General features: G+C 32.5%; 2 protein-coding genes across 3 annotated transcripts; both read left to right on the forward strand.

The window, feature by feature from the left end:
• Window positions 1-3,909: 3,909 nt before the first annotated feature.
• Window positions 3,910-11,818, forward strand: LOC123531789 (cobalamin binding intrinsic factor-like). Of its 2 annotated transcripts, none has more exons than XM_045313033.2 (5): window positions 3,910-4,174; window positions 4,514-4,614; window positions 9,716-9,856; window positions 10,425-10,549; window positions 11,665-11,818. In XM_045313033.2, exons 1-5 carry the CDS (start codon window positions 3,989-3,991, stop codon window positions 11,748-11,750), a joined length of 639 nt encoding a protein of 212 aa, XP_045168968.2. In that variant the 5' UTR covers window positions 3,910-3,988; the 3' UTR covers window positions 11,751-11,818. The 2 variants fall into 2 exon arrangements, with proteins under 2 accessions (XP_045168968.2, XP_053373523.1); XM_053517548.1 differs by lacking the exon at window positions 11,665-11,818 and adding an exon at window positions 11,208-11,227 and having other exon boundaries at window positions 3,911-4,174.
• A 7,993-nt stretch (window positions 11,819-19,811) lies between these two features.
• LOC128546903 (cobalamin binding intrinsic factor-like) lies at window positions 19,812-21,837 on the forward strand. Its single transcript, XM_053518308.1, has 3 exons — window positions 19,812-20,097; window positions 20,585-20,709; window positions 21,707-21,837. Exons 1-3 carry the CDS (start codon window positions 20,021-20,023, stop codon window positions 21,790-21,792), a joined length of 288 nt encoding a protein of 95 aa, XP_053374283.1. The 5' UTR covers window positions 19,812-20,020; the 3' UTR covers window positions 21,793-21,837.
• Window positions 21,838-27,099: the final 5,262 nt, after the last annotated feature.

Below are 27,099 nucleotides of genomic sequence, written 5' to 3' on the forward strand. Positions count from 1 at the left end.
CAGTCAGAATATTGGCGGGTAGGCGCTATGTCTACCCGATATAAAAGTATGACCCACACCATTTTTCCTAACGATTAGGCATAGTGCTATGTGTGTGAGATATGATTAAAAATCCCCTCAGTCAGTACCTAACCATTCATATATGTTAAACACATCAAAAACAACAAAGGGCAAGTATTGGCCAGATGTCGTAAGAATGTAATTTAATTATAATAAATGTAAGCTGTTTGGAATGCCGATGTCAACGTTGATGATTTTTTTTGTCAATAACAGTGAACTGCGTAAAAGACGGAGTATCCCCAGTGTACGAATAGACAATCGATATCATCGGTCCGACTTAAAACCAGTGAGTAAAACTATAATGGGCTGACATCATTTTTACGATATCTATCCAAAATAAAAGAGATAGTGGCCCAAGGATGGATTAGATAACACTTTTATAAAGTGCTGAAACGTTTTCAAAACGGAACAGAAATTATTTCAGGGACTAAATCTTCCGCTGGCTTTGCAGACCTTCATTTTGGAAATTTGTATAGAAATGTTGTTTTATTTTTTGAAAAATATATTACGTACTAGTAAATCAAACAGTTATTTGTTTCTAAATGCTTAAAAGCATCAAGTTTAGTTAAACGGTCAAAAGTATTCATGAATGCAATTACGGGCTAATACTGATGGCGGGTTATGGTTTTATCGGTCACGCAAAATGTTGCAAAGTACTCTGTCTTATTTTACTTGCAGTATTTTAATTCATATGTACACAGAGTATAGCTTACGGATAACAGATCAGATGCTAATAAATTATATGTTTCGAGAAATGGTTGACGAGGAGTATGTATTAAACATATTTTTACCTGCGGAGAAGGCAGTGGCTGGGTAGCCGGTTCCGTCGATGTCAAATAGGTTATGTTAATTGATAAATGGTAAATACAATATAATCTTCAAAATCTTGTACAATCTGTGTTGTTCAAAGACAATCGGTCCTCTAGTACTTTCAGTCCTTTGATTGTATATTGTAAAGGAAATACTGCTCTTAGTGCAAAAGATAGCTTATTCAAAATTTCTTAGTTTTTGACATGTGAAAATGATCGACTTGCATACCAAGTGAAGTGATGTACATATAAAGGATATCACATATGACATGAGTGTTTTTTATACTGAATTTATCAAACTCATTGAATAAAATAATAAAACAATAAAATACGAGGCTTTGCCGAGCATTTATTAATTTTATTCAATGAGTTTAATGAATTCAGTGCGAGAATATACAAATGTAATATCACATGTAAGCTTTTCAAAATTTCTTCTCTCTTTATCTATCATAAACCAAGTAAATTCGACCAACGTCTCCTATAAATAAACGACGTCAACGTCAAAGCTTTATTACACTTAATACTTATCAAATTTATGTAATGGCTTTATTTCACCCCCACGACGTCAAACATGTAATAAATGACGATTATACGGAGTCTCATTCATGTCATATTTGACTTATATACTTCAGTGTTATTAATTTATTATATTTGCTGGTCCTTTTGGATCATGGAGTCCATTCAACATATGTGTAATAGAGTTCCGCTCAAGCCGGTGAAAGGGGGCATAAGAGTTGTTGCACATTTCATTACTCAGTCAAACCGAGTCTGCTATTATTCTTCTTGGTTGCATTCTTTGCTTCTAAAGGATCTTTTTACAGATTTTATTAACTATCACAACAGCAACCTTTAAGTGCCATGTGTCGGCTGTAAAAAGTCTCCACGTACTTGGATTCAGTGTTGTTATATTTTCTGGTCCTTTGGGATCATGGAGTCCATTCAACATATATGTAATAGAGTTCCTCCTTAAGCCGGTGCTAGGGGGCGTGAGAGGTGTTGCACATTTCATTTACCTCTCATGAACAGACTCAATCAAACCGAGTCTGCTATTATTCTTCTTGGTTGCATTCTTTGCTTCCAAAGGTTCGTTTTACAGATTTTATTATATTGTTTGGATCGACAAATGATAAAGAGAGTCAAAATAGAGTGACAGTTACATATTAGTGAAAAGAAGGACAAAAATTGTATTTTATATATAATTTTCAAAAGCGTTTTAAACGGTTTAAGAGCACCTGTCTGTTAATTTTTATGGAAAATGTATTACTAAGATACTTTCAAATATCTTTTTAATACGTTTATTCACTGATCAGTTTCACAGTAAGCAAATTTTATCGATTTACGAGAGAGAAAAAGAAATCCGTGTAGGGAGTATGAACGAGGTTTAGGGAAAAATGTGACACTCAATAATCGTTGGTTTCGAAGAACTGGTTAATACAAGGTAACATAATCAAGAATTGTTGACCTAAATTATGCCGGAGAAAACATAATGAAACATGTTGTTTTATAAATAGATGTTAAAAAAATTACTAGGATGGTTGAAATTCAATAAGATATTTCTTGTCATCCAATACAGAAGCCTACGTAAGAACATTAGTGCCAGGTGTATGTTAATTATTAACTAACTTCGAGGTACGAAATTTCGCGTAACTAAGTCGAAATTTCGAGTTAATATCTCAAAATTTTGAGTTACGTATCTCGAAATTACGAGTTATTAAGACTAAATTTCGAGTTACTAAGTAGAAATTTAGGGTTATAATTAAGTCGAAATTTCGAGTTACGTATCTCGAAATTTCGAGTTACTAACTACAATAGTTTACGTTGATGTATAAGGCCTGACCAAGATTAGGCATCCTACAGGGTCATAGGATTAAGATGACCGGGCAGCATTTGCTCATAAAAGATATCACTATTTAAACCATGTTTAAGTCTCGAAGGTTTTCGACCTAGTTTGAACCCATAGGGCAAGGAAATATAGACATACCCTACCTGAACGTGAGGTAATAAGTGTGACCAAGACTAGGTACCTGGATCGATCTAGATTTTGAGGAGAGGTCATAGAAGGTGATCGGGAAGTATTCAAACTTAAAAAATGCCACTATTGTGATCATATCTGGAAAGTTTTCGACCTAGTTCTAGCCCCTACCACCTGAACATATACTATACATGTAAACGAAGGTATATATCTTGGATACAGTTTGAAATCTGGAGTAGCTGTAGAGGCTATGGGGTAGGTCATACATTGATTATGGTACATGTTGGGTACAGTATATGGATGTGTAGATAGAATGTTCCACTTTGAAGAGTCAAAAGTCGTCCATTACATTTTTGGCCTTTGACAGACGGATAGACGTTCAAATTTTGCAGTTAAAAGTCTAAATTTCGTGTTATTAACTTGAAATTTCTAGATACTTAAGTATAAATTTCGACCTAGTAAGTTGAAATTTCGAGTTAGTAAGTCAAAATGTGAGTTATGCATCTCGAAATTTCGAGTTAATAAATCGAACTCGAAATTTCGAGTTAATAAAAAACACACCAGGCACTATTGCTCCTCCGTAGAAACCACAGTTACATGTAGTAAAATAATAAGAAGTATTTCTTATGAAAATTAATAACATCCGTAATACAGTTATTAATTAGTTGAAAGGAAACAAGTCATACAAAATATTATGTAAACGTTATTGGGTGAATTCCCTTGTCCAGTTGGAAAAAATCATACTTACACTTTTATGAAAATATTTGGTCTTGCAATTTCGCATTTCGAGCTACAAGAAAACATTGCCTTCACGGCGATTGATGTACAATAACATGTTTAGACCGCATACATTTTCTTGAAGCAATACCTTCACGATGAGAAATAGTAAATGTTAAAAATGAATTATGTTTCTAAAAGTTATAGAATATAAAAGTAATTATCAAGTAAATTAATATACTTAATTCTCAAGTTAATTTGTGTTTGTACGACGTGAATCTATATATTGCGAAACAAATGTTGCTTAAGGCATTACAACAGGGTCACGCTTCGATTAAAATTTGTATAAATACACGTCGCTTAAACGCATAACTATTAGACCATTTTGAACTAAGCAGGTGAAATATATTTTGTGTATACATAACTTTAAATGCATGCCGACATTTTCTTTCCATCAAAAGACGCGCTAGACTCTGACAAGAAGATGTCTGTGAGACGGGACTTTATCTGTGGTCAATTGTTTGGCGTGCTTTTAGTCTGTGCTGGTTTTGTCGGAGGAATTATTGTTGGTATCTACGTTTATCATGGAGGACCGGATAGTGAAGTTACTTGTAAGGTAATTAAGTTTTGATGAATTTTATTTTGACTTGTGAATTATATCATATAATGAATTCCGGAGAATGAGGTGGTATAGTTTCCGCCATGTCCATCCGTCTATCCGACCGTCCATCCGATCTCCTCCTACACTTTAGTTTAGAACTGATTTATCATATATTACGTAAAGCTTTGTTATGTTTCATGTTAATCTAAGTTCTTCTTTTTCAAAAATAAAAAAAATATGACAATATATTACCTTTCCTCTACCATGTGCAAATGAGTTGGTTTAAAACGTGCAGACTGATATATAATACACTAATTGTATTTAAGGCAAAATAAACATGTACGTATCTTTCAGAACCTACCAGACTGGCTTAAAGATGGAGAAAAAACTACGAAGTATGTCCAAACAAAGTATACAACAACTTCTCCATCTACTGTAGTGACAGAAATGGAAAAGTAAGATGGAATAAAAACTCCTTGGTCATGTTATTTTGCTTGAAATGCAACCTGTACCATTTCAGATATGTTAGAATATTTATATTTTATAACTGACTGTAGACGCATAGAGGGTAAGTGTTACTCTCTCTCTCTCTCTCTCTCTCTCTGTCTCTCTCTCTCTCTCTCTCTCTCTCTCTCTGCGTGTCTCTCTCTCTTGTCCAGTGACTCAGGTCTATTGACAGGTATATACATGATAAAAATAAAAGGTAAGGGTAGATTTCTCGGAAACACATAGCTTCCCCCAACAGCCATAAACTATATATTTCGAGGCTAAATGCACAACCAGAAGCCTCAGATTTTCAAAATATGTATATCATTACTTGTTGCACAATGGTGTATGTGGTCAATATTGAAGCTGCATTTGTTTACCTGCAATTTTTCTTTATAAACTTTAATTAACAATTACGTTCCACAATTCAGTATTGTCCCGCATGAACTTAATTTGATTGCAGTTTCAATCGTATTTGTTGTAACTTCTTTCTAGGATTTTTTTTTTGGATAAAATATAAAATCATGTTTATAATAGTTTCTGATAAAATACTAAATCATTTTGTTCATAACATATTGCTAGTTAGCTGATGAAATATTAAATAATGTTCACAAAAACATATTGCTAGTTAACTTATTATGGCTGTTTTGCTATTATACTGTCAAACTATAAATATAGCCTAACAAGGATATGAAACTATTCAAGCTACCTAACGTTTAATTGGACAACTTTAACACATTAATGTATATTTACATAACATACATTCATTTAAATATACTAATTTTTAAATTATGGGTTTCACTGCGTTCTTTCTTAAAACTTCGCTTTAAATAAATAAATACCGATGAGAAATACTATCCATATTTCTCTTCTTTGTTGATTATAAAATGGTGTTGATTATCAAATATACGTAAACATGTTATGTTGATCTAAACTATTCGACAAAAAACGTTAGTATACAAATAAAACCCGGTTGCTCAGGATTGGTCACTATGTATTTTGCGCTTCATTGATTAAGGAAGTATGAAATACAAAAAAATAAAAAATAATAAAAAAATCGTACGCGCTAATTGCAAAATGTGAATTAGTCAAACTGAACATCATATTTATTATTTGAGATTTGTTATATCAGACTGATATCATCTTTGTTGAAAGCATTTAATGTAATTAGTATTTTTTGAATTTCATTAGAGCTTATCATGACTGAATCATGCATGCCTTTATTTTATATTGAAATAAATTATACTAAACTATGTTTTCTTAGTTTTGATTTGTGTTTTCTTTCATTTGAAATGTTCTGTATGACTTTCTATAAAGTAGCAAAATAATAGCAGACACGGTTTGACCGAGTCTGTTCAATAGATGTAATGATAGAAGCAGCGTACGTCATGTACTCCTACTGAATTAACCCTTACAATGCTTGCCTTTGCGACCAGTGAAGACCAAGATCATCCTTCACACCCATGAGTCTGATAATAGTCTGCACTGTTTGCTATTCAGTCAGTAAATTTTCAGTAAACATCCCTTCAAATGATAAATGGTACTGTACTATTTGGAAGATGGACCAGTCCATTATAGAAATTTAGCATGGTAAGGGTTAAGCAGAATTCTTTGATACATCAAGATCAAATTAATTTCACGGTCTTTAAGGATGAGGAGGCTACAGGAAGCTCGGAGTTTTACTGTGCATCAACGTGAAATAACTGTGTAAAAACAGTCACATTGTAAAATGATACTTATATGCATGTTTCTATATAAACCAAACGTTAATAACAGCATTCAGTTAAGTGCCGAATCACTTGCCCCTAGCCACTGGTGATTAAAGTCTAACTAGGTATTTAATCCTTTCGCGGGTTCTAGTCTGCTCTGCTCACGTGAGGAAAGGTATGCAGGAGCACCTGGGGCATGAACGATAAAGAAGTCGGTGAAACGTAAATCCTGCAACTTAGAAAAATGCTGTTTTAATATAAGGCCATAATAAATTAATTCCTAGATTATCATCCAAATTTTGGCTAAAAAGGGGGCGTGGGGGGTGGGGAGAGAGAATTTTATTTTTTATTTTTTATTTTTAAAACAACTACCTGGACTGGAGATTTTGACTCTTAAAATAAGCAAAAGTGTACATACAGACTCCTAAGATTTCAGCTGAATGGTCCTTTTCATCAACATGGGATTTATTTCAGTTAAAACTCACAAAATGAAGCCTTATATATTCGAAATGACAGCTATTTATACATAAATCGAACCGCAAAGTACAAGTCAAGACAAATGGCAAAAACAGAATAAAGTAAAAACAAACTTGTTGACTTTCATTTTTACTCTCATATTACATTTATCAACAATTCAACATTCTATTAAGGAGCTGGATCGACCTGCGTCTTTGATGAACCCACTTAGTTTCCTCGAAAATAAAACTAGTAAAACTATTTTAAAATCTTGATATCCAAAATTGTCTGTCCGGACACTGTTACGCTTTTGTAAACATTGCCCATATCTTCAATTTTAAGGATGTGTTTGACAAACTATGATGATGCAAAGACAGTTTAACGGCATTTAACAGTACCTGATATCAATATTTACCTTGACATATTCTCTTACTAAAATTATTTAAGAGAAATATTTATCAAATTCGGCACCGCGACAATCTACTTTCGATATCAAAAACTTGTAGAAAAAGGTAGGACCATGTCACAAATTGACATACGGGCCTTATTTTATCTGTAATGTAAATGCAGGTATTGCATCATCTTTTTGTAAATTTTTTAGTTATTGAGGTAAATGTCAGATTTCACGCATAAAATACCTCTCATGTTTTTCTGTATTTCATAACTTAATTTTCCATGTAAATTTCATTAAATTCGGTTCAGTAATAAGAAAGTTGATATTTTATAAACTTCAGTAATTTATGTTTTTATCCCAAAACCACTATAATGGGCCTCAAATTGTCAATTTCAATCCGCGCCAAAGTAGTCAGATTTCCCGGCTATATCGTGAATCCCGTGAAAATAGAAATAGTAAGAGTTCACGCATAGGCCGTGAATCCCATGAAATTTAGTATTTGGCGGGACATTACCCTTTAAATAGACTGGACTAGATATGCCTTGCGCACACCACCTTCCAACATTGTAGACGAATCTATGTCTGAATTATTTTCTTGCTAGAAATTTATGCTCGATCGAGGTAAGAAATTTATTTGTTAGATTTTTGTATGATTTTTGCATTACGATTTTTATTTGGTAAAGTTTTGTTCATTCTACAGAATTCTGTAACATTTACTTTTCGGCACATGATTTTGGCTAGTTTCGGTATGTCAGGATAATTTATTAGATTTTTCAGACTTTTGTAAATTATTTAGAAAGAGGAATCTAAAACGTTTCGTTTATATAAGATGTTAGATTTATACTGAAATTTGTATCGTGATAATTGTAAAGCACTGTTTCAAAAACTTATGTCAAACATTTTGTTAATTATGGAACGCCATTACTGCATTGTATTGTTATGTATAAATCTATATGGCAAGTCTAGTACCATGTATGTAATATATTATTGTAATTTGTAATTGTGTGCCAGTCTATAGCACATCTAATTAATGTCCGTTGTAGTGTATGGCATTAGATATTATATGGATGCCAACTATGATATAACGTTTGATTTATATTGAATTTTGTTTATTTGTAGTTGTAAATAATAGCTGCAGTTTATCATGTCCGTATCTATAATGTTTCATCATATACTTTTCATATCATTTCATACTTTAACTTTAGTCTTTTAAGTAAGTAATTTTTGTAATAATGGAAGTAATTGGTGACGTATTTTAATCACGTGACGTCTGAACTTAGTAGCACATACATTTTGTATAAGTAGCACGTATTATTTATGGGAGCCTACGGAGGTATGGTGTACCCAAATGAGCAGTTTTGTGCCCTGACTTATTTGTTTTGCTATGGTACTTACCATATGTTATATATTTTAGCTTCTTCCGCCAGACGATTTTACCTGGTAATGTCATAACCCGGAAGTACAATGCCCGAGGTTCACTTGTCTTCACTCGCCTGGATGTGATATTCCCAGCGCAGAGCTTTCGTCCCATGGTTGTGCCGTAGACCGCAAAGACGCTGATTTTTGTTATCCTCTGAAGTCAGCTCAGGGATGCAATCACCTACCACCATAGGGAGCCAATACGGAATCAACGTATTCACGGTTTAAAGGGACTGGATTTAGAGATGTGTTTTGTTTGTGCTACTTAAAGTTCGCAATTAAATTAAAGAACTGTACCACGTCACATTAGAATGGAACTATACGAACTTTGTATCTGGTGATACTGAACTTTTATTTTTTTTTCTTATAATCAGTTTTTTATTCATATCATCTATTCATTGTAAATAATCATCTTATGTAAATAAATTTGTAAATATTGTAAAGGGTATTGATTTGTTCTGATGGTTACTGTCGCCGGTACGGCCTTTCCTGTCACAGACCAATATATTTTCTTATCTAAATTTGATTGTAATTGATTTTTATTGATAGAAAAAATAAATACCTGTTTCAGTTGTGACACTTTATCAACACCTGGCTTTGTTATATCATGCAATAAACAACAATCAACAGGGGTAAATAGGTGTGAAAATATTCGAAAACCGTTGTTCACAGATTCGTTATTAGCTAGGATTAGTATTTGTAAAGGATTGAATCTTTTTTTTTTTTTTTTTTTTTTTTCGTTGTTTGATTTTTTTAAATCAGGAGATTTGGACTTCTTATCGGGTTGATCCGGTTTTACATCCAGAATCGGGAGAAACCCGACGGGATCGGGAGAGGTGGGACGACTAAAAATATTGTTTGTTTTTTTCTTTTCTTTTTTAATTAAATATTTTGAATAGATAGAAAGCAACTGTTTCAATATTTCGGAATGGTATCGTTCAAAATGACATGAGCTTCTCAATTCAAACCGATAAGAAAAGGTGTGATAGTATTTTTGTTATGATCAAATAACCTGTAATTATTAGATGGTAATTATCGTCAATTAGCTTGTCACCTCATGTCAATTCTGAGGTTCATTTTGTATTTTTACAGGAAGACTTTTACCTACACCATTAACAATCAAATACAAGAGCCATATTTCAACAACAGCGTTACCATGGAGATCGAGAACCATAATCCGCTTATCTACTATATGGAAAAGTCTGTTGATGAAGATCCTGAAGTTTTCACAAGGTGCACTAAAATTTTGAATGATCTATATTAATTTTTTGTATTCATAACGCAAGCAACTCAGTTACTTTCTATACCAGTTTTTTCTTAGTTGACGGTTCATGTTGAATATTGCACATAAATTTTATATTTGCTTATATTATTCTTTTCTAACAGTAAAGATCAAAATTGAATTAACACCGCTATGTCATTTTTATGTAATTTAAATCTGTCTTGACTTAAGTCTGGAAATGTGTTTCTGTCTTAAGATGAATGAAAACTAATCTTGGGCGTATCTTTTATGCAGTTGTATCTGAAGGTTGTTTAAACATATAATCAGACATTTATTACGATTTTCTCCTTTTTTTATGGAAAGGATCGACATTTTTGTAGTTGAAAGCTACTGTACAAAATCAATATTCTAAAGGATGAAAATTACTTTTTGATGAGTTTATATGGGTATAAACTAGCGAATTATCTAAGAATAGCTACTCCGTCTAACCGCACAAAATTTAACCCTTTATTAGTCATGCATTTACTATACAGAATTTTCTGATCCGTTTCTTCAGTACAGTGTCTTCTTATTCTTCAGATTCAAAACTACTTACTTCTCACAGTTAGGATACTTTATCGACTCTATCAATAGTATAGCTGGAAACTTTGCAGACGATAAAACCTACTGGCAAATATTTAATAATTCAGGGCCTCTAAAAGTTGGTAAGTAAATATCATGTAAAGAGTACAATGTCATAAAGATGCAATTGGTTCAGATTTCTTAGCATTAATTACAAATGTCTGAAGGTGATTTGTATAGTTATCAATTCGCCCGTACGAAAAACAAATTATGCAAGGTATTTACTTCTAATTAAATACTCTTTTTGTACACCCCGTTGGGTTTCAAAATGAAACGTCAATATTTTTCAATCTTGATATTCAGATTTCATATTGGGTGTGTGTCGTCATTTGTGACGCCAGTTTCATGTATTACGTCGCGTTTAAAAGTTCTTTAATGACGACATTTTCGATCACTCAGGCTTAATATGAATTATTTATGTAATAATTTTAAGTGTAGATGCTTATGTAATATAAAAGACTATTACATTTGCATTGAGAAATAAGCACTCATTTTTTTCGCAGAATAATATTGCGTTCTTAATGTTGCGCAGTTTTTCCGCTGCAGAACTCGTGCATATTTCTCGATACAAGTTTAATAACATGCAGTTTTTTTGCCTCTAAGCAGATGTCGAGGAAAATAAATACAAGAACACAAGCAGATAGTTTCCCCTCTTAAGATAAATAGACTGTTGCCATAAGTAAATTGACCTTCCATTGTAATCAGTGTAGTGATTGAAAGTCTTGTTTTCATTTTCTGTAGCGTAGATAATGTAACAAAAGGGACCTTCTACTGTTATCAGGGTAGTAATATTAAAATCGACAACTTCGTTTATATCTTCCGCAGCGTAGATATTTTAACTATAAGGACCTTCCACTGCCACCAGGGAAGTGATCTTAAAATTGACAGTCCTGTTCTCAGTTTCATCAACGTAGGTATTATAACACTAAGGACCGTCCACTGTCATCAGGGTAGTGATAACAAAATGGTCAGTCTTATTTTCATTCTCTGCAGCGTAGGTATTGATACAATAAGGACCTTCCACTGTCAGGGTAGTGATTTAAAAATTTACAGTCTTGTTTTTATTTTCTGCAGCGTTCAAAATGATCACTAAGTTTAAAGTAGAGAATGCTTCATAATTAACTCCAATCAACCTACGTGTATGTAATGATAACTGTTCTTGATAAAAATGTGTGAGACTGCCCTTTTCTTTTTATAGGTGTTAGTACTTACATTCCAATGGATGGAGACGTCGTGCTATTCAATTTTACTGTATATTCTAATGACACTCATTCGTGGAAATAGAAGAAGTGTACATCAGTAGCGACAGACATATATTCAAACGGCTTAACAAAACAACACTTAGATGTTCTGGAATAACTTCTTTACATTCCACCAGTGTTAACTGAATAGTTTTTTTTTTCGTATTTAAAAATGTTGTAATAACATCGCCATAACTGCCGGACCTGACAACATTCCGATCACCTGTGCTGAAAGGCAACAGTTAATACTTTTTGACCGAATAAATTGCTACAGGGCCGATTATAGTTTAGCCTTCCACATACTGCTACTAGTGCTGATGCTATTACTACTACTAGATCATCTTTATCATCATCATTAGTATTAAACGAAGTCGTATAGAGAACCAATTATGTATGATCTCTTTGTAACTACAATGATGGTTATTTTCTATTACGTGTATGTTGAATTAGTGAGATGTTTCGTTAACAATGTACATTATAACTCATATTTTGATTGGTTGATTTATGACTAGCATTGCGTTTATTTGCTTTATTCTTTTTATAGTATATTTTATTATCATTAAATGCGAAACTGTTAATATAAATTGATTATTAGTTTCTGAGAGTAAGTCGTTTGTTTTCATTTGTTTAATTGTCTGTATGTGTGCAATAGTTTAACCTACAATATTCCTGTAGTAAGATGTGTTTTTATTGGTTAAAAATGTTCTTGAAAAGTGGAAAATTGAATCGCGTGTATCAAAATAAGTATAAATAACATCATTTTCATGATATAAAGCCGTTTGATGTTTTGTGTAAAGATGCATGGCGACGTTCCGTCTTGAGTGATGGTGGTTTTAATGTAGTTTTAATGTAACCTGTGACACATATTTCTACTCCAGATTCTTAAACTAAGAAAACTTTTTTTTTATTCGTGTACCTTATTTTGAAAGATAACTAAATAGAATCCTAAATTTGAAGATGACTACAATATTATTTGAATTTTTTTTCATGTCCAAACATTTTCAATTTTATTTCTAATCCAAAGAAGGATAGAAACCCTGCCGGTTTTATTACTTCAAAACAGAGTTGTAATTTAATCTTGGAAAGTTACTTTTTTCCATATACAGGACCCACGTTTAAGATTAATATTACCCGTCACTGATTGTAGATAAATATGCAAATATCCGGCGGTAACGAGGCTTTGCTTGACAATAATACCAATCTACTCCTTCAACCAATTATTTTTTTGCATGCGTATTCTACAAATGATAGAATAAATAAGATAAAAATGTTTTTCTTTGAAGTGCTTTTTTCGGCGACGCCGTCTAAATTCGTTTTCGTTACCTATGCCACGTGACTTCAGTTTGCCAATCAAACTACTTGATAACGCATTATAGATAATTTATCAAAATGGAAGATTTATGCAACACTCTGCCTGATTGGCCGAGAGTGTCAATTTCTTTCACTCTGTTGATTGTGCTACGCTGAGTGAAATGTAGACAAAGCGTTTATCCTAAACGACGCTGTTCACAGTTTTAAAGCTAACTTTGGCTCAGTATATTTAGCAAGAATATTGATATATCTCAAAATGATAAGTAAGTTTAATAAATATGATAAAAACATGTTCAAATACCAACATATATCAAATTAAAGAAAGAGCTGAATACGGTCTGCGTATCACATGAATAAGGGTGTGATAAGAGTCTTTTATGTAGAGAAGTGCTTTTTAAAAGATTTTCCATGTTAGAATTGTCGTCTGTATATGAAAAGGTTTCTTGCTTTTGTGACTTATTCAGATTGCATAATAAAATGAGTACTTGTTTGCTTTGATCGATATATTTGTTATAAATTATTTAACTGATTTATTATATATGAATATTTTTCTTTAGTATGGTATGCAAATATTGAACTCAGTTGAAATCTGTTTTATTATATATATGCTATATAATGACTGAATCTCATTCCACTGAAATGAAGGTACGCTGCATACAGTTTAACTATGTGATATGACTACGGTCAAACTTTGCTTATGAAACAGAAATATTGAAATAATTACAAACTTTGCTTATGAAACAGAAATATTGAAATACAATTGTATGTTTTGCTTGACCTTCACTTTTTCATTAGTGTGACGTCATTGTCCAAAGATTCATGAATAGCGAATATGCTATTTGTTAAAGCGGGATCAGTTGGCCTATTTTAGAAATAAATAAAAATAATAAATAAAAAAATCCTTTAATTGATTTTTTCTCATGTATTCTAATCAAACTTGATTTGTAGCATCTTTATTAGGCCCGCAGCCAACTTTGTTCAGCTGGGACATTTGACCCCTTTTAGGGGCTGCTAGAGGTAAAACTAGAAATGCCTTTATACAGCGTCTCATGAACAGCTTGGTGGATCTTTGTCATACTTGGTCTGGAGCATCATTATAAGGTCCTCTTCCAAATTTATTTATATAGGAACTTGGGCCCTATTAGGGACCACTATAGCTAAAAGTAGATATGCCTTTCTTCGCATTAACCACTAAAATGTAATGGGTTTTTATCAAACTCGATGTGTAACAATATCGTAAGGTCTCCTGCTATTTTGTTACAAATGGGGATAGGGACCAATTTAGCTAAAATGTTAACACGTTTAATGACCTCTTCTCATGAACCGCTTCATGAATCTTCATCAAACTACTGCTGTAATTATTCGTCTAAGGATAAACGAAACAAAATTGCAACCCTACGAAACCTTTGCGAAAAATTAAAAGAGAACCATTTAAATTGTTAAAGTGCGGTGTTTAGTTTTGCAATTTGAAAAATGTTAGATGAAAGATGAATGTTAGATGAAAATTACATAAACTTATTTTTTATTATTACAATTCGCCGACCATCATTTTTAAAAATATTTCTTGTTTCCTTATTCATGCCTATTTATACGAAATCTATATACAGAAATGACATCATGGTTTTCAGAGATATACAACATCATCGAGTTCAGCAACATTCGAGTTTTGTTATTTATATGTTACCATTACATATATTTTCACTAAATGTTTCTATTTCGAAAACTATGGAGTTTTTTGACATGGGGGTGCCAGATACGTTTTCACGGAATTGTATACTTTAAGCACCAAAATGTCTCTCTGGTGGGCACAGGTTAATAAACACTATCATTAATAACATTTGAATATTTCAACAATATTGTATAATGCTATGATATCTTTTAATATTCATTGTTCGATCTCTACCTAATTTATCATCAGACCTATAGCATTACGTTTTACTACATTGTATACTGAGCTACCATATCACTGAAATTTGAGAAAAGTATTTTGGTACAAAGGGTCACCCATATCTGTAAGCCTTAATTATTCAGTTGTTGATCTCTCTAATTGTATTTTGGTTCTTGTAACATGTGAACATTTTGTTCTCCTCAAGCCAGAGCTAGGGTCATTACTAATACTGTAACAGTCCATGAACAAGTTGTAATAAACCGAGCATGCAAAATGTTCGTTTCGTGTTGGGCGTCAAGTGTTTGCTTTCTATATTATCCACATGTTAATATTCACATATTAATGGTTATAGCGCATAGATTATAGTTAAAAGACGTTTCATTTTGTGAACAAAGCACGAAACTTTGCATAATGCTATTTTGAAGTATGGTGAATCCAAAAAAAGGAGACACGCAGTTCGCAGACCTCATTCAGCTTAAAATGAGGCCTCAAATATTCATTTTAATCATATATTTTTAAAGATCTAAAAACGTTAATTTATGACCTCAGTAAGTTAAAATTGTTGAGACAATATTTATCTAGCTACACTTTATACATATTTGATATATAAGACACAGACAAAGGACATAGATGAGGTCATAAAAGGGGAAAAATTGTTTAAAAATAAATCTCATTTACAAGATTTTATTCTTTTTTAGTATGAATATCATATCACTTAAGTAAACAAAAGCAGTTGTAGTATTTTATGATATCGAATCATTATTTATTTATTTTTTTACATTTTGAGGTTCAATAAGGGTATTTCATTAAACAAGTTCTCATATACGTATATATTGTAAATCATACAATAGTATGTATTACTGGTCCGTACCATTTTCACTCTCACATCGATTTGACAGTACTAATATTGTACATGGCATAAGGATGGTTTGATTCTCTCTGTATAGCTAATGGAGCTCATCACGGAAATCGCTATTGCAGACCGTCATAGTTATAACCATAGCTGATATGTGCGCTTTTTATTCCATACCTCATGTTTTTATTTCGATGTAAATGAGATGTGGAACCAAAATTTGTAGTCCTGTTTGGCGCCATATAACCTATACTGTGTTGGTGCGCCGTTAAACCCAAATAAATAAATAAATAAATTGTTTAATTTTAAGGCCTAGAATAATTGCTTCTTCAGGGTAACGCCCAAAAGAATAAATTGAAAGATATGTAGGCTTTCTAATTTTTTTTATTGAACATCAGAAAAAAAACAACATTTTTACATTATATGTCAGACAGGAGCGAACCTGGATGAACTATACGCCAAATATGAGCAGCATAGCTACGAACCAAGCAGAGATGCTGTGAGTGTGGCGTAGTGAGTCCATCTCCTGGCGGATTAGGTTTTTTAGGGCTTCCCCTTGCCAATGTTGAAAAAGTTTGGCAAGACATGCGTTCTCTTTCTATATGCCAGCGTTAATATATCTTGTTTGTCACATCTGTACTACATATCACAAAGATAATCCTTTAAATTCATAGTTTATCACACCGCTCATGCTTACTGGCAGGGATCGTGACAGTGTCTTAAAACTGCAACTAGAGCAGCCCATAATTTTTTTGAGAAGTATAACCGTATACAGTCTTATGTAAATTTACCATTGAAAGTGTTTGCTTAAATAGCTTGATCGCTCTGGCACGATCATTGGTCCGTGCTAGTATTCATTAATAATTTTATATAAGATTTGAAAATGTTTAATATCTATTTCGCAGAGTTTTCCTTTAATTACTTCGATACAACGATAAATAACAATATGAATTATGCCAGGGTTAGAATGTAGAAAAATCAGAATTGTTCTATACAATACAGTCCGGGACACAACTTTAAAGCAACAGTAACAGTAGATATATAGTTATGTTTAAAGTATTTGCGTCACTGAAATACTATGTCATTCTATGATATATTTTATTTTGCAACTGGCATACTGTATATTACCAAAGCGACCTAACAATGTTCTTATCTATTCCCAACTGCTACACATGTGAATAAATCGCATATTCGAACCGCGTGCAAAGCTGTTATTATCATCATTTATTTATTTAATATCCTAAAACCATTTAGTTGCATAGGCAAAACTCACTTATGAAGGATAGTGCATTAAGCATTGACGAAGATTTCAAAAACGATAACAACAAAAAACTAGTTTTTTGTTGTTATCGTTTCTGAAATCTTCGTCAATGTTTAATCTAATGCATGACTTATGCATCCGCATTTTGACAGGTTTATGATAAAATCTACCCACACATTGCAAATATTTCAAGTTTTCTCACGCGAAACGTAACTTTTTTTTAGTTAACATAAACACGATCTAATATTGGCAAACACAAATTAAAACCGCGTAAATTGCTAAATGGAATTTTGGTATCAAGATTTGGATATAGATCTGTTTGTGATTACAGCAAAATAGTGCAGAGAAAGAAAGGAAAATAGCTCTACAGTACAAAAAAAAGGAGTACCATTTTTTTTCGCGCCAGTTTCCTATTTAGTGTCTGTATACCTTAATTGTAACCCTTGCATTGCTTAATCCTGTTGACTCTGGATGGACCAATAATAACACTTGAGTTCCATTATGGTGTACAGTTTATAGAACCGATTTAATGCAAGTGCAATAACATAATCATGTATAGGGAAAGCAAATTTACAAAACAAATGAATTAAAGAAATACTGGAAAACCTATTTCAGTTCTTAGATATCTATTGAAGCAGTGCAAATATCAGTTTATTTTTAATCATTTCATGGGTCTGTGGATAAGTCCTGATTATGTCATATACTGTAATGTAACAGACAAGCAATTAAGGGAGTTAATTTTGATGTTTAATACAAAAAACATACAGAAATGATCCGTTGAGGGGCTTCTCTTTTTGATATAAATCTGTTGCCCTTATAATTATATGTATAACAATAATCACATGTATAACAGTTATTATACCAAATACAGCGTTTCTATTTTTAAATGTATGTAAGAATGAAACCAGTACAGAACAGGATTGAAAATTGAATATTCAAAATTTGTAAAATTGACTATTTATGTACATATAAAATATGATATATGAGATAACTCATGGACCTTTTCATATCTTATACATGATATACATGAATTCAGTTTATTTGTTTATGTTAAAGTCAATAATGATATTTTAAAGACTAAAAGAAATTAATTTGCCCTTTGAATGATATTTTTTAAACAATTTTCCCTTTAAGGACATCGTGCCATTTTTCTAGAGCCATGTATTTAGAATGTCTATAAAATGAAATTGAATAAATTTTGTGTCAAGGGTTATATTTGATTAAGGTCATGAATTAACCTTTTGGAAATAGTTCTAGATATATTTGATTGAAATAATTAAAACGTAGTTCCATTTGGGGCCCCCTTCTTATATGTTGATTCAAGCCAACATAATGTGTAATCCTTTCCTGATTCAGTATACTTTATAATATTTAAATACAAAATTTCATGCTTACTTCATAAGACAACACTTTTCACATAAAGTAAATATCTGATTACGTCCCTTTTTAGTATGTATCTTGAGAAATAGGAGTGTTTCGGGGGTAAACTTTGTATACTTGTCAATACCAAATGGTTGTCGGTCCCTGTCAGTAATATGTTATCCATGTTAAGATAATGTGAAACATTACTATATAAATAAATTTCAATTTGATTGAAAAACTTTTTTTCAAGACCTTTTTACCTCCCTTTTTATATTGATTTCAAAGGGAGATTTCAGGGCAGATAGAGCATGTCTCCTCCTCTTGTAATATTTGGGATCCCTTAAATTAATTTCATGCAAAATGAGGTGTTTTCTCCATAAACGGAAACATCTTTGCCATATTTCGTTCCATACTATGACATTAGAGACTTCTAACTTGTTGTAATCATAAAAATTTTAATCCATTTGTTTTGATTTAAAAATAATCAATATTATATACTCTGCTGTAACAAAACTGCCTAGGACAAAATTTTGTAACCCAGGCCAAATAACCGGAAGCAGGCATTCTAACCGGGAGCGAGCGTTAAAATCTTTTTTTTTGACAGCCAATTTTGCTTCGTGTTACCCTGTTCTGTTACCCTTTATGAAAAATATTTCTTTGAACATTTCTTTCTAACAAAACTTATGCCGAAAATAAATGCTAAATAATCGGGATATTACTACTTATGTACAATTTAACCAATCAGATTCTACCTCTTGCGAAAAAAAAGCACCCTTATTTTTTGCCAGTACTTGACTTAAGGTATTAGACCCCTAATAGTAATGTTTGAGCGTACGTCATGTACTCCTACTGAATTAACCCTTACCATGTTGGACACGATGCGACCAGTGTAGACCAAGATCAGCCTGCACATCCGTGCAGTCTGATCATGGTTTGCACTGTTTGCTATTCAGTCAGTAAATTTTCAGTAAACATCCCTTCAAATGATAAATGGTACTGTTCAATTTAGAAGATGGACCAGTCCATTATAAAAATTTAGCATGGTAAGGGTTAAGCAGAAATTTTTGATACATCAAGATCAAATTAATTTCACGGTCCTTAAGGACGAGGAGGCTACAGGAAGCTCGGAGTTTTAATGTGCATCAACGTGAAATAACTGTGTAAAAACAGTCACATTGTGAAATGATACTTATACGCATGTTACTATATAAACCAAAAGTAAATAACAGCATTCAGTTAAGTGCCGAATTACTTGACCCTAGCCACTGGTGATTAAAGTCTGACTAGGTCTTGAGTCCTTTCGCTGGGTTCTAGTCTGCTCTGCTCACGTGAGGAAAGTTATGCAGGGGCACCTGGGACATGAACGATAAAGAAGTCGGCGAAACGTAAATCCTGCAACTAAGAAAAATGATGTTTTAATGTCAATCTGAAGTGATACAAACATTTACAACCATGTCAAATACCTGTTTTTGAAATCTCACGTGGTAAATGTCTGATAATTAACGTATAATGGGACCTTAAGAATATACATGTTAAAACCACATGTCACTTACCTTCATTTTGTATTTTCACAGAAAGACTTTTACCTTCACCATTAACAATCAAATACAATAGCCATATTTCAACAACAGCGTTACCATGAAGATCGAGAACCATAATCCACTTATCTGCTATATGGAAAAGTCTGTTGATGAAGACCCTGAAGTTTTCACAAGGTACACTAAAATTTTGAATGATCTATATTTGTATTCATAACGCAAGCAACTCAGTCACTTTCTGTAATACCAGTTTTTTTCTTAGTTGACGGTTCGTGTTGAATATTGCACATAAATTTTATATTTCTTCAAATTATTCTTTCCTAACAGTAAAGATCAAAATTGAACTAACACTGCTATGTCATTTTCGTGTAATTTAAAGCTGTCTTAACTTAAGGTTGTTAAAATATATAATCAGACATTTATTGTGATGTTCTATTTTTTTTATGGAAAGAATCCACATTTTTGAAGTTGAAGGCTATTGTACAAAATCAATATTCTAACGGATTGAAAATTACTTTTGGTGAGTTTATATGGGTATAAACTAGCGAATTGTCTAAGGATAGCTACTCCATCTAACCGCACAAAATTTAACCCTTTATTATTCATGCTTTTACTATACAGACTTTTCTGATCCATTTCTTTCCATTGTCTTCTTATTCTTCAGATTCAAAACTACTCACTTCTCACAGTTAGGATACTTTATCGACTCTATCAATAGTATAGCTGGAAACTTTGCAGACGACAAAACCTACTGGCAAATATTTAATAATTCAGTGCCTCTAACAGTTGGTAAGTAAATATTATGTAAAGAGTACAGTCTCATAAAGATGCAATTGGTTCAGATTTTCTTAGCATTAATTGCAAATGTCTGAAGGTGATTTGTATAGTGATCAAAAATCGCCCGTACGAAAAACAAATTATGCAAGGTATTTACTTCTAATTAAATACTCCTTTTGTACACTCCGTTGGGTTTCAAAATGAAACGTCAATATTTTTACATCTTGACATTCAAATTTCATATTGGGTGTGTGTCATCATTTGTGACGCCAGTTGCATGTTCTTTAACGTCGAAATTTTCGATCACTCAGGCTTAATATGAGTTATTTATGTAATACTTTTAAGAATTTCAAGTGTAAATACTTATGTAATATAAAAGATTATTACATTTGCATTGAGAAATAAGCACTCATTTTTTCGCGGAATAATATTGCGTTCCTAATGGTGCGCAGTATTTCCGCTGCAGAGCTCGTGCATATTTCTTGATGCAAGTTTAATAACATGCAGTTATATACACTCTAAGCAGATGTCGAGGAAAATGAATACAAGAACACATGCAGATAGTCCCCCCGCTTAAGATAAATAGACTGTTGCCATAAGTAAATTGACCTTCCATTGTATAACCAGTGTAGTGATTGAAAGTCTTGTTTTCATTTTCTGTAGAGTAGATAATGTAACAAAAAGGACCTTCTACTGTTATCAGGGTAGTAATATTAAAATCGACAGCCTCGTTTTTATCTTCTGCAGCGTAGATATTTTAACTATAAGGACCTTCCACTGTTACCAGGGAAGTGATTTTAAAATTGACAGTCTTGTTTTTAATTTCTGCAGCGGAGAATACTTAATGGATCTCAGTTCAACAGTTAAAACTATTTGCTCTCGGCAGTTCAAAATGATCACTAAGTTTAAAGTAGAGAATGCTTCATAATTAACTCCAGTCAACCTACATGTATGTAATGATAACTGTTCTTGGAAAAAAATGTGTGAGACTGTCCTTTTCTTCTTTTAGGTGTTAGTACTTACATTCCAATGGATGGAGACTTCGTGCTATTCAATTTTACTGTATATTCTAATGACACTTATTTGTGGAAATAGAAGAAGTGTACCTCAGCAGCGACAGATATATATTCAAACGTTTTAGCAAAATAACACTTCGATGTTCTGGAAAGCACAGTTGCTCTGTGCGTTGCCATGTCCGAAAATATTTAACGCATCCGTCCCATAACTCCTTTACATTCCACAAGTGTTAACTAAATAGTTGTTTTCGTATTCAAAAATATTGTATTAACATTGCCATAACTGACTGACATGACAACATTCCGAACACCTATGCTGAAAAGCAACAGTTTATACTTTTTGACCGAATAGATTGCTACAGGGCCGATTATAGTTTAGCCTTCCACCTGCCGCTACTAGTGCTGATGCTATTACTACTACTAGATCATCTTTATCATCTTCATCATCATAATCATTATCATCATCATCATTATTATAAGTAATATCAAACGAAGTCGCATAGAGAACCAATTATATATAATCTCTTTGTAACTATCCACAATGATTGTTATTTTCTGTTACATGTGTGTTGAATTACTGAGATGTCTCGTTAACAATGTACATATCATACTTACAATATGACTCATATTTTATAGGTTGTTTTGATTTATGACTAGCATTGCATTAACTTGCTTTATTCTTTTTATAGTATATGTTATTATCATTATATGCGAAACTGTTAATATAAATTGATTATTAGTTTTTGAGAGTAAATTGTTTGTTTTCATTTGTTTAATTGTCTTTATGTGCGCGAACGTTCAACCTGCTATATTCCTGTGGTAAGATGTGTATTTATTGGTTAAAAAGGTTCTTGAAAATGTGGAAAATTGAATCGTCTGTATCAAAATAAGTATAAATAACATCCTTTTCATGATATAAAGGCGTTTGATGTTTTTTTTGTAAAGATGCATGGCGACGTTTCGTCTTTAGTGATGGTGGTTTTGATATAGTTTTAATGTAAATTCTGACACATATTTCTACTCCAGATTCTTAAACTAAGAAAACGTTTTTTTTTTTTTTTTATTCATGTACCTTATTTTGAAAGATAACTAAACAGAATCTTAAATTTGAAGATGACTACAATGTTATTTGATTTTTTTTTTCATGTCCAAACATTTTCAATTTTATTTCTAATCCAAAGAAGGATAGAAACCCTGCCGGTTTTATTACTTCACAACAGAGTTGTAATTTAATCTTGGAAAATTACTTTTTTCCGTATACAGGACCCACGTTTAAGATTATTATTACCCGCCACTGATTGTAGATAAATATGCAAATATCCGACGGTAACGAGGCTTTGCTTGACAATAATACCAATTTACTCCTTCGACCAATTATATATATTTTTTTTGCATGCGTATTCTACAAATGATAGAATAAATAAGATAAAAATGATTTTCTTCAAAGTGCTTTTTTTCTTATTCATGCTTATTTATACGAAATCTATATACAGAAATGACATCATGGTTTTCAGAGATATACAACAACATCGAGTTCAACAACATTCGAGTTTTTTTATTTATATGTTACCATTACATATATTTTCACTTAATGTTTCTAATTCGAAAACTATGGAGCTTTCTGACATGGGGATGCCAGTTACGTTTTCAGGCAATTGAAAACTGTAAGTACCAAAATATCTGTCTGGTGGGCACATGATTAAAAAAAAAACACTATTATTAATAACATTTGAATGTTTCAACAATACTGTATAATGCTATGATATCTTTTTATTCATTGTTCGACCTCTACCTAATTTATCATCAAACCTATATTATTACATTTTACTACATTGTATACTGAACTACCATGTCACAGAATTTTGAGAAAAATATTTTGGTACTAGGGGTCACCTATGTCTGTAAGCCTTATTCAGTTGTTGATGTCTCTAATTGTATTTTAGTTCTTGTAACATGTGAATATCTTTTGTTCTCTTCAAGTCAGAGCTAGGGGCATTACTAATACAGTCTATGAACAAGTTGTAATAAACCGAGCATGCCAAATGTTCGTTTCGTTTTGGGCGTCCTGTGTTTGTTTTCTATATTATCCACATGTTAATATTCACATATTAATGGTTAAAGCGCATATGTTATAGGGAAAAGATGTTTTCTTTTGTGAACAAAACCCGAAAGTTTGTATATTGCTATTTTGAAGTATGCTGAATCCAAAAAAGGAGAAACGCAGTTCGCCGACCTCAATCAGCTTAAAATGAGGCCTCAAAAAGGGACCTATGTTTTATTCATTGTAATCATATATTTTTTAAAGATCTTAAACGTTAATCTATGACCTTAGTAAGTTAAAATTGTTGAGAAAATATTTAGACAATATTTATCTAGCTACACTTTATACATATTTGATATATAAGACACAGACAAAGGACACAGATGAGGTCCTTAAAGGGGAAAACTTGTTTAAAAATCCCATTTACAGGATGACTTAATTTTTTGGGTATGAATATCATATCACTTAAGTAAACAAAAGCAATTGTAGTATTTAATGATATCAAATCATTATTTAAACATTCTTTACATTTTAAGGTTCAATAAGGGTATTTCATTATACAAGTTCACATATACGTACATATTGTAATTCATACGTATTGCTGTTCCGTATCATTTTCCTTCTCAAATCGTTTTGACAGTACTAATATTGTACATGACATATGGATAGCTTGATTTCTCTGTTTCTCTGTATAGCCGGTGGAGTACGGAATTCCGTTAGGGCCATCGCCTTTGAATGTGTTGATCTGAAACGCGATACTCGATAGTACGATGATGAAAACGCGAAATCACGAAACTACGATAACGAAAACGCGACAACACGATGATGATAACGCAATACTACGATAATGAAAACGCGATAATACGATAGTACGATGATGTTAATGCGATATACTATCGCGTTTTCACCATCGTACTGTCGCGTTATCACCATCGTAATATCGTGATATCGGGTTTTCGTTATCGTAGTATCGTACTATTGCGTTATCACATCCGTACACTGTAGCTTATATCGTCATTCGTATCGTATCGCGTTATCGTCCATCGTACTGCCGCGTTATCATTATCGCACCATTGTACTTATTTATGAATCAGAATTAGCCTAATGTTTACCTTCGTAATCTGACTCTGAGTCAGACATTTTGTCACATGGAGGGGAAATGTTTCTATGCGCATGGGCACCGGAAGGCGATAGTACGATGTTGATAACGCGACAGTACGATGGTGATAACGCGATAGTATATCGCATTATCATCATCGTGCAATCGTATCATCGCGTTTTCGTTATCGTGGTATCGCGTTATCATCATCGTGTTGTCGCGTTTTCGTTATCGTAGTTTCGTGATTTCGCGTTTTCATCATCGTACTAGCTACGAACCAAGTAGAGATGCTGCGAGTGTGGCGTAGGTGAGTCCTTCTCCTGGCAGATTGGGTTTTTTAGGGCTTCCCCTTGCAAATATTGAGAAAATTTGGCAAGACATGCGTTCTCTTGCTATATGCCAGCGTTAATATATCTTGTTTGTCACATTTGTACTACATATCACAAAGATAATCCTTTAAATTCATAGTTTATCACACCGCTCATGCTTACTGGCAGGGATCGTGACAGTGTCTTAAATTGCAACTGGAGCAGCCCATGATTTTTTGAGGAGTATAATGGTATAGAGTCCTATGTAAATTTACCCTCGAAAGTGAGTGTTTAAAAAGCTTGATCGCTCTGGCACAATAATTGGCCCGTACTAGTATTTATTAATAATTCTATATAAGATTTGAAAATGTTTAATATCTATTTCGAGTTTTCCTTTAATTACTTCGATACAAAGATAAATAAAAAAAATGAATTATGCCAGGGTCAGAATGTAGAAAAATCAGACCTCTGTGAATTGCTCTATACAATACAGTCCAGGACACAACTTTAAAGCAACAGTAAGAGTAAATATATAGTTATGTTTCAAAATATTTGCGTCACTGAAATACTATGTCATTCTATGATATATTTTATTTTCCAACTGGCATATTGAGGTCACCAAACAATGTTCTTATGTAATCCCAACTGCTACACATGTGGATAAATCGCATATTCGAACCGCGTGCAAAGCTGTTATTATCACCATTTATTTATTTAATATCCTAAAACCATTTAGTTGCATAGGCAAAACTCACATACTAAGGATAGTGCATAAAGCACTGACGAAGATTTCAAAAACGATAACAACAAAAGACTAGTTTTCCAAACTAAGAAATCTCCATCCATGTTTAATTTAATGCATGACTTCTGCATCTGTATTTTGACAGGTTTATAATAAAATATACCCATACATTGCAAATATTTCAAGTTTTCTCACGCGAAAAGTAGCTTTTTTTCTAGTTAACGTAAATAAGATCTAATATTGGCAAACGCAAATTAAAACCGCGTAAATTGCTAAATGGTATTTTTATATCCAGATTTGGATATAGATCTGTTTATGATTTCAGCAAAATAGTGCAGAGAAAGAAAGGAAAACAGCTCTACAGTACAAAAAAGGAGTACCATTTATTCGCTCCTGTTTCCTATTTAGTGTTTGTATACCTTGCATTGCTTAATCCTGTTGACTCTGGATGGACCAATAATAACACTTGAGTTCCATTATGGTGTACACTTCATAGAACCGATTTAATGCAAGTGCAATAACACAATCATGTATAGGGAAAGCAAATTTACTAAATAAAATGAATTAGAGAAATACTGGAAAACATATTTCAGTTCTTAGATATCTATTGAAGCGGTGCAAATATCAGTTTCTTTTTAATCATTTCATGGGTCTGTGGATACGTCCATGATTATGTCATATACTGTAATGTAACAGACAAACAATTAAGGGGGTTAATTTTGATGTTCCCTACAAAAAACATACATAAATGATCCGTTGAGGGGCTTCTCTTTTTTATATAAATCTGTTGTCCTTATAATTACATGTATAACAATAATCACATGTATAACAGTTATTATACCAAATACTGCGTTTCAATTTTAAAATGGATGTAAGAGTGAAACCAGTACAGAACAGGATTGAAAATTGAATATTCAAAAATTGTAAAGTTGACTATTCATGTATATATAAAATATGTTATATGAGATAACTCATTGACCTTTTGATATCTTATACATGATATACATGAATTCAGTTTATTTGTTTATGTAAAAGTCAAAAATGATATTTTAAAGATTAAAAGAAATTAATTTGCCATTTGAAGGGTATTTTTTAAACAATTTCCCCTTTAAGGACATCGTGCCGTTTTCCCTGAGCCATGTATTTAGAATGTCTATAAAATGGAATTGAATAAATTTTGTGTCAAGGGTTATATT

This window comes from Mercenaria mercenaria, chromosome 11 (genome assembly GCF_021730395.1).
Source record: "Mercenaria mercenaria strain notata chromosome 11, MADL_Memer_1, whole genome shotgun sequence".
NCBI classification, from domain to species: Eukaryota; Metazoa; Mollusca; class Bivalvia; order Venerida; family Veneridae; genus Mercenaria; species Mercenaria mercenaria.

Bases quoted from the DNA above. Each gene is read 5' to 3' on its own strand.
- LOC128546903 (XM_053518308.1), top strand. From the start codon at position 20,021: ATGAAGATCGAGAACCATAATCCACTTATCTGCTATATGGAAAAGTCT. The intron at 20,098-20,584 runs GTACACTAAAAT...CTTATTCTTCAG, and splicing joins GACCCTGAAGTTTTCACAAG to ATTCAAAACTACTCACTTCT. The intron at 20,710-21,706 runs GTAAGTAAATAT...TTCTTCTTTTAG, and splicing joins TTCAGTGCCTCTAACAGTTG to GTGTTAGTACTTACATTCCA.
- LOC123531789 (XM_045313033.2), top strand. From the start codon at position 3,989: ATGCATGCCGACATTTTCTTTCCATCAAAAGACGCGCTAGACTCTGAC. The intron at 4,615-9,715 runs GTAAGATGGAAT...GTATTTTTACAG, and splicing joins GTAGTGACAGAAATGGAAAA to GAAGACTTTTACCTACACCA. The intron at 9,857-10,424 runs GTGCACTAAAAT...CTTATTCTTCAG, and splicing joins GATCCTGAAGTTTTCACAAG to ATTCAAAACTACTTACTTCT.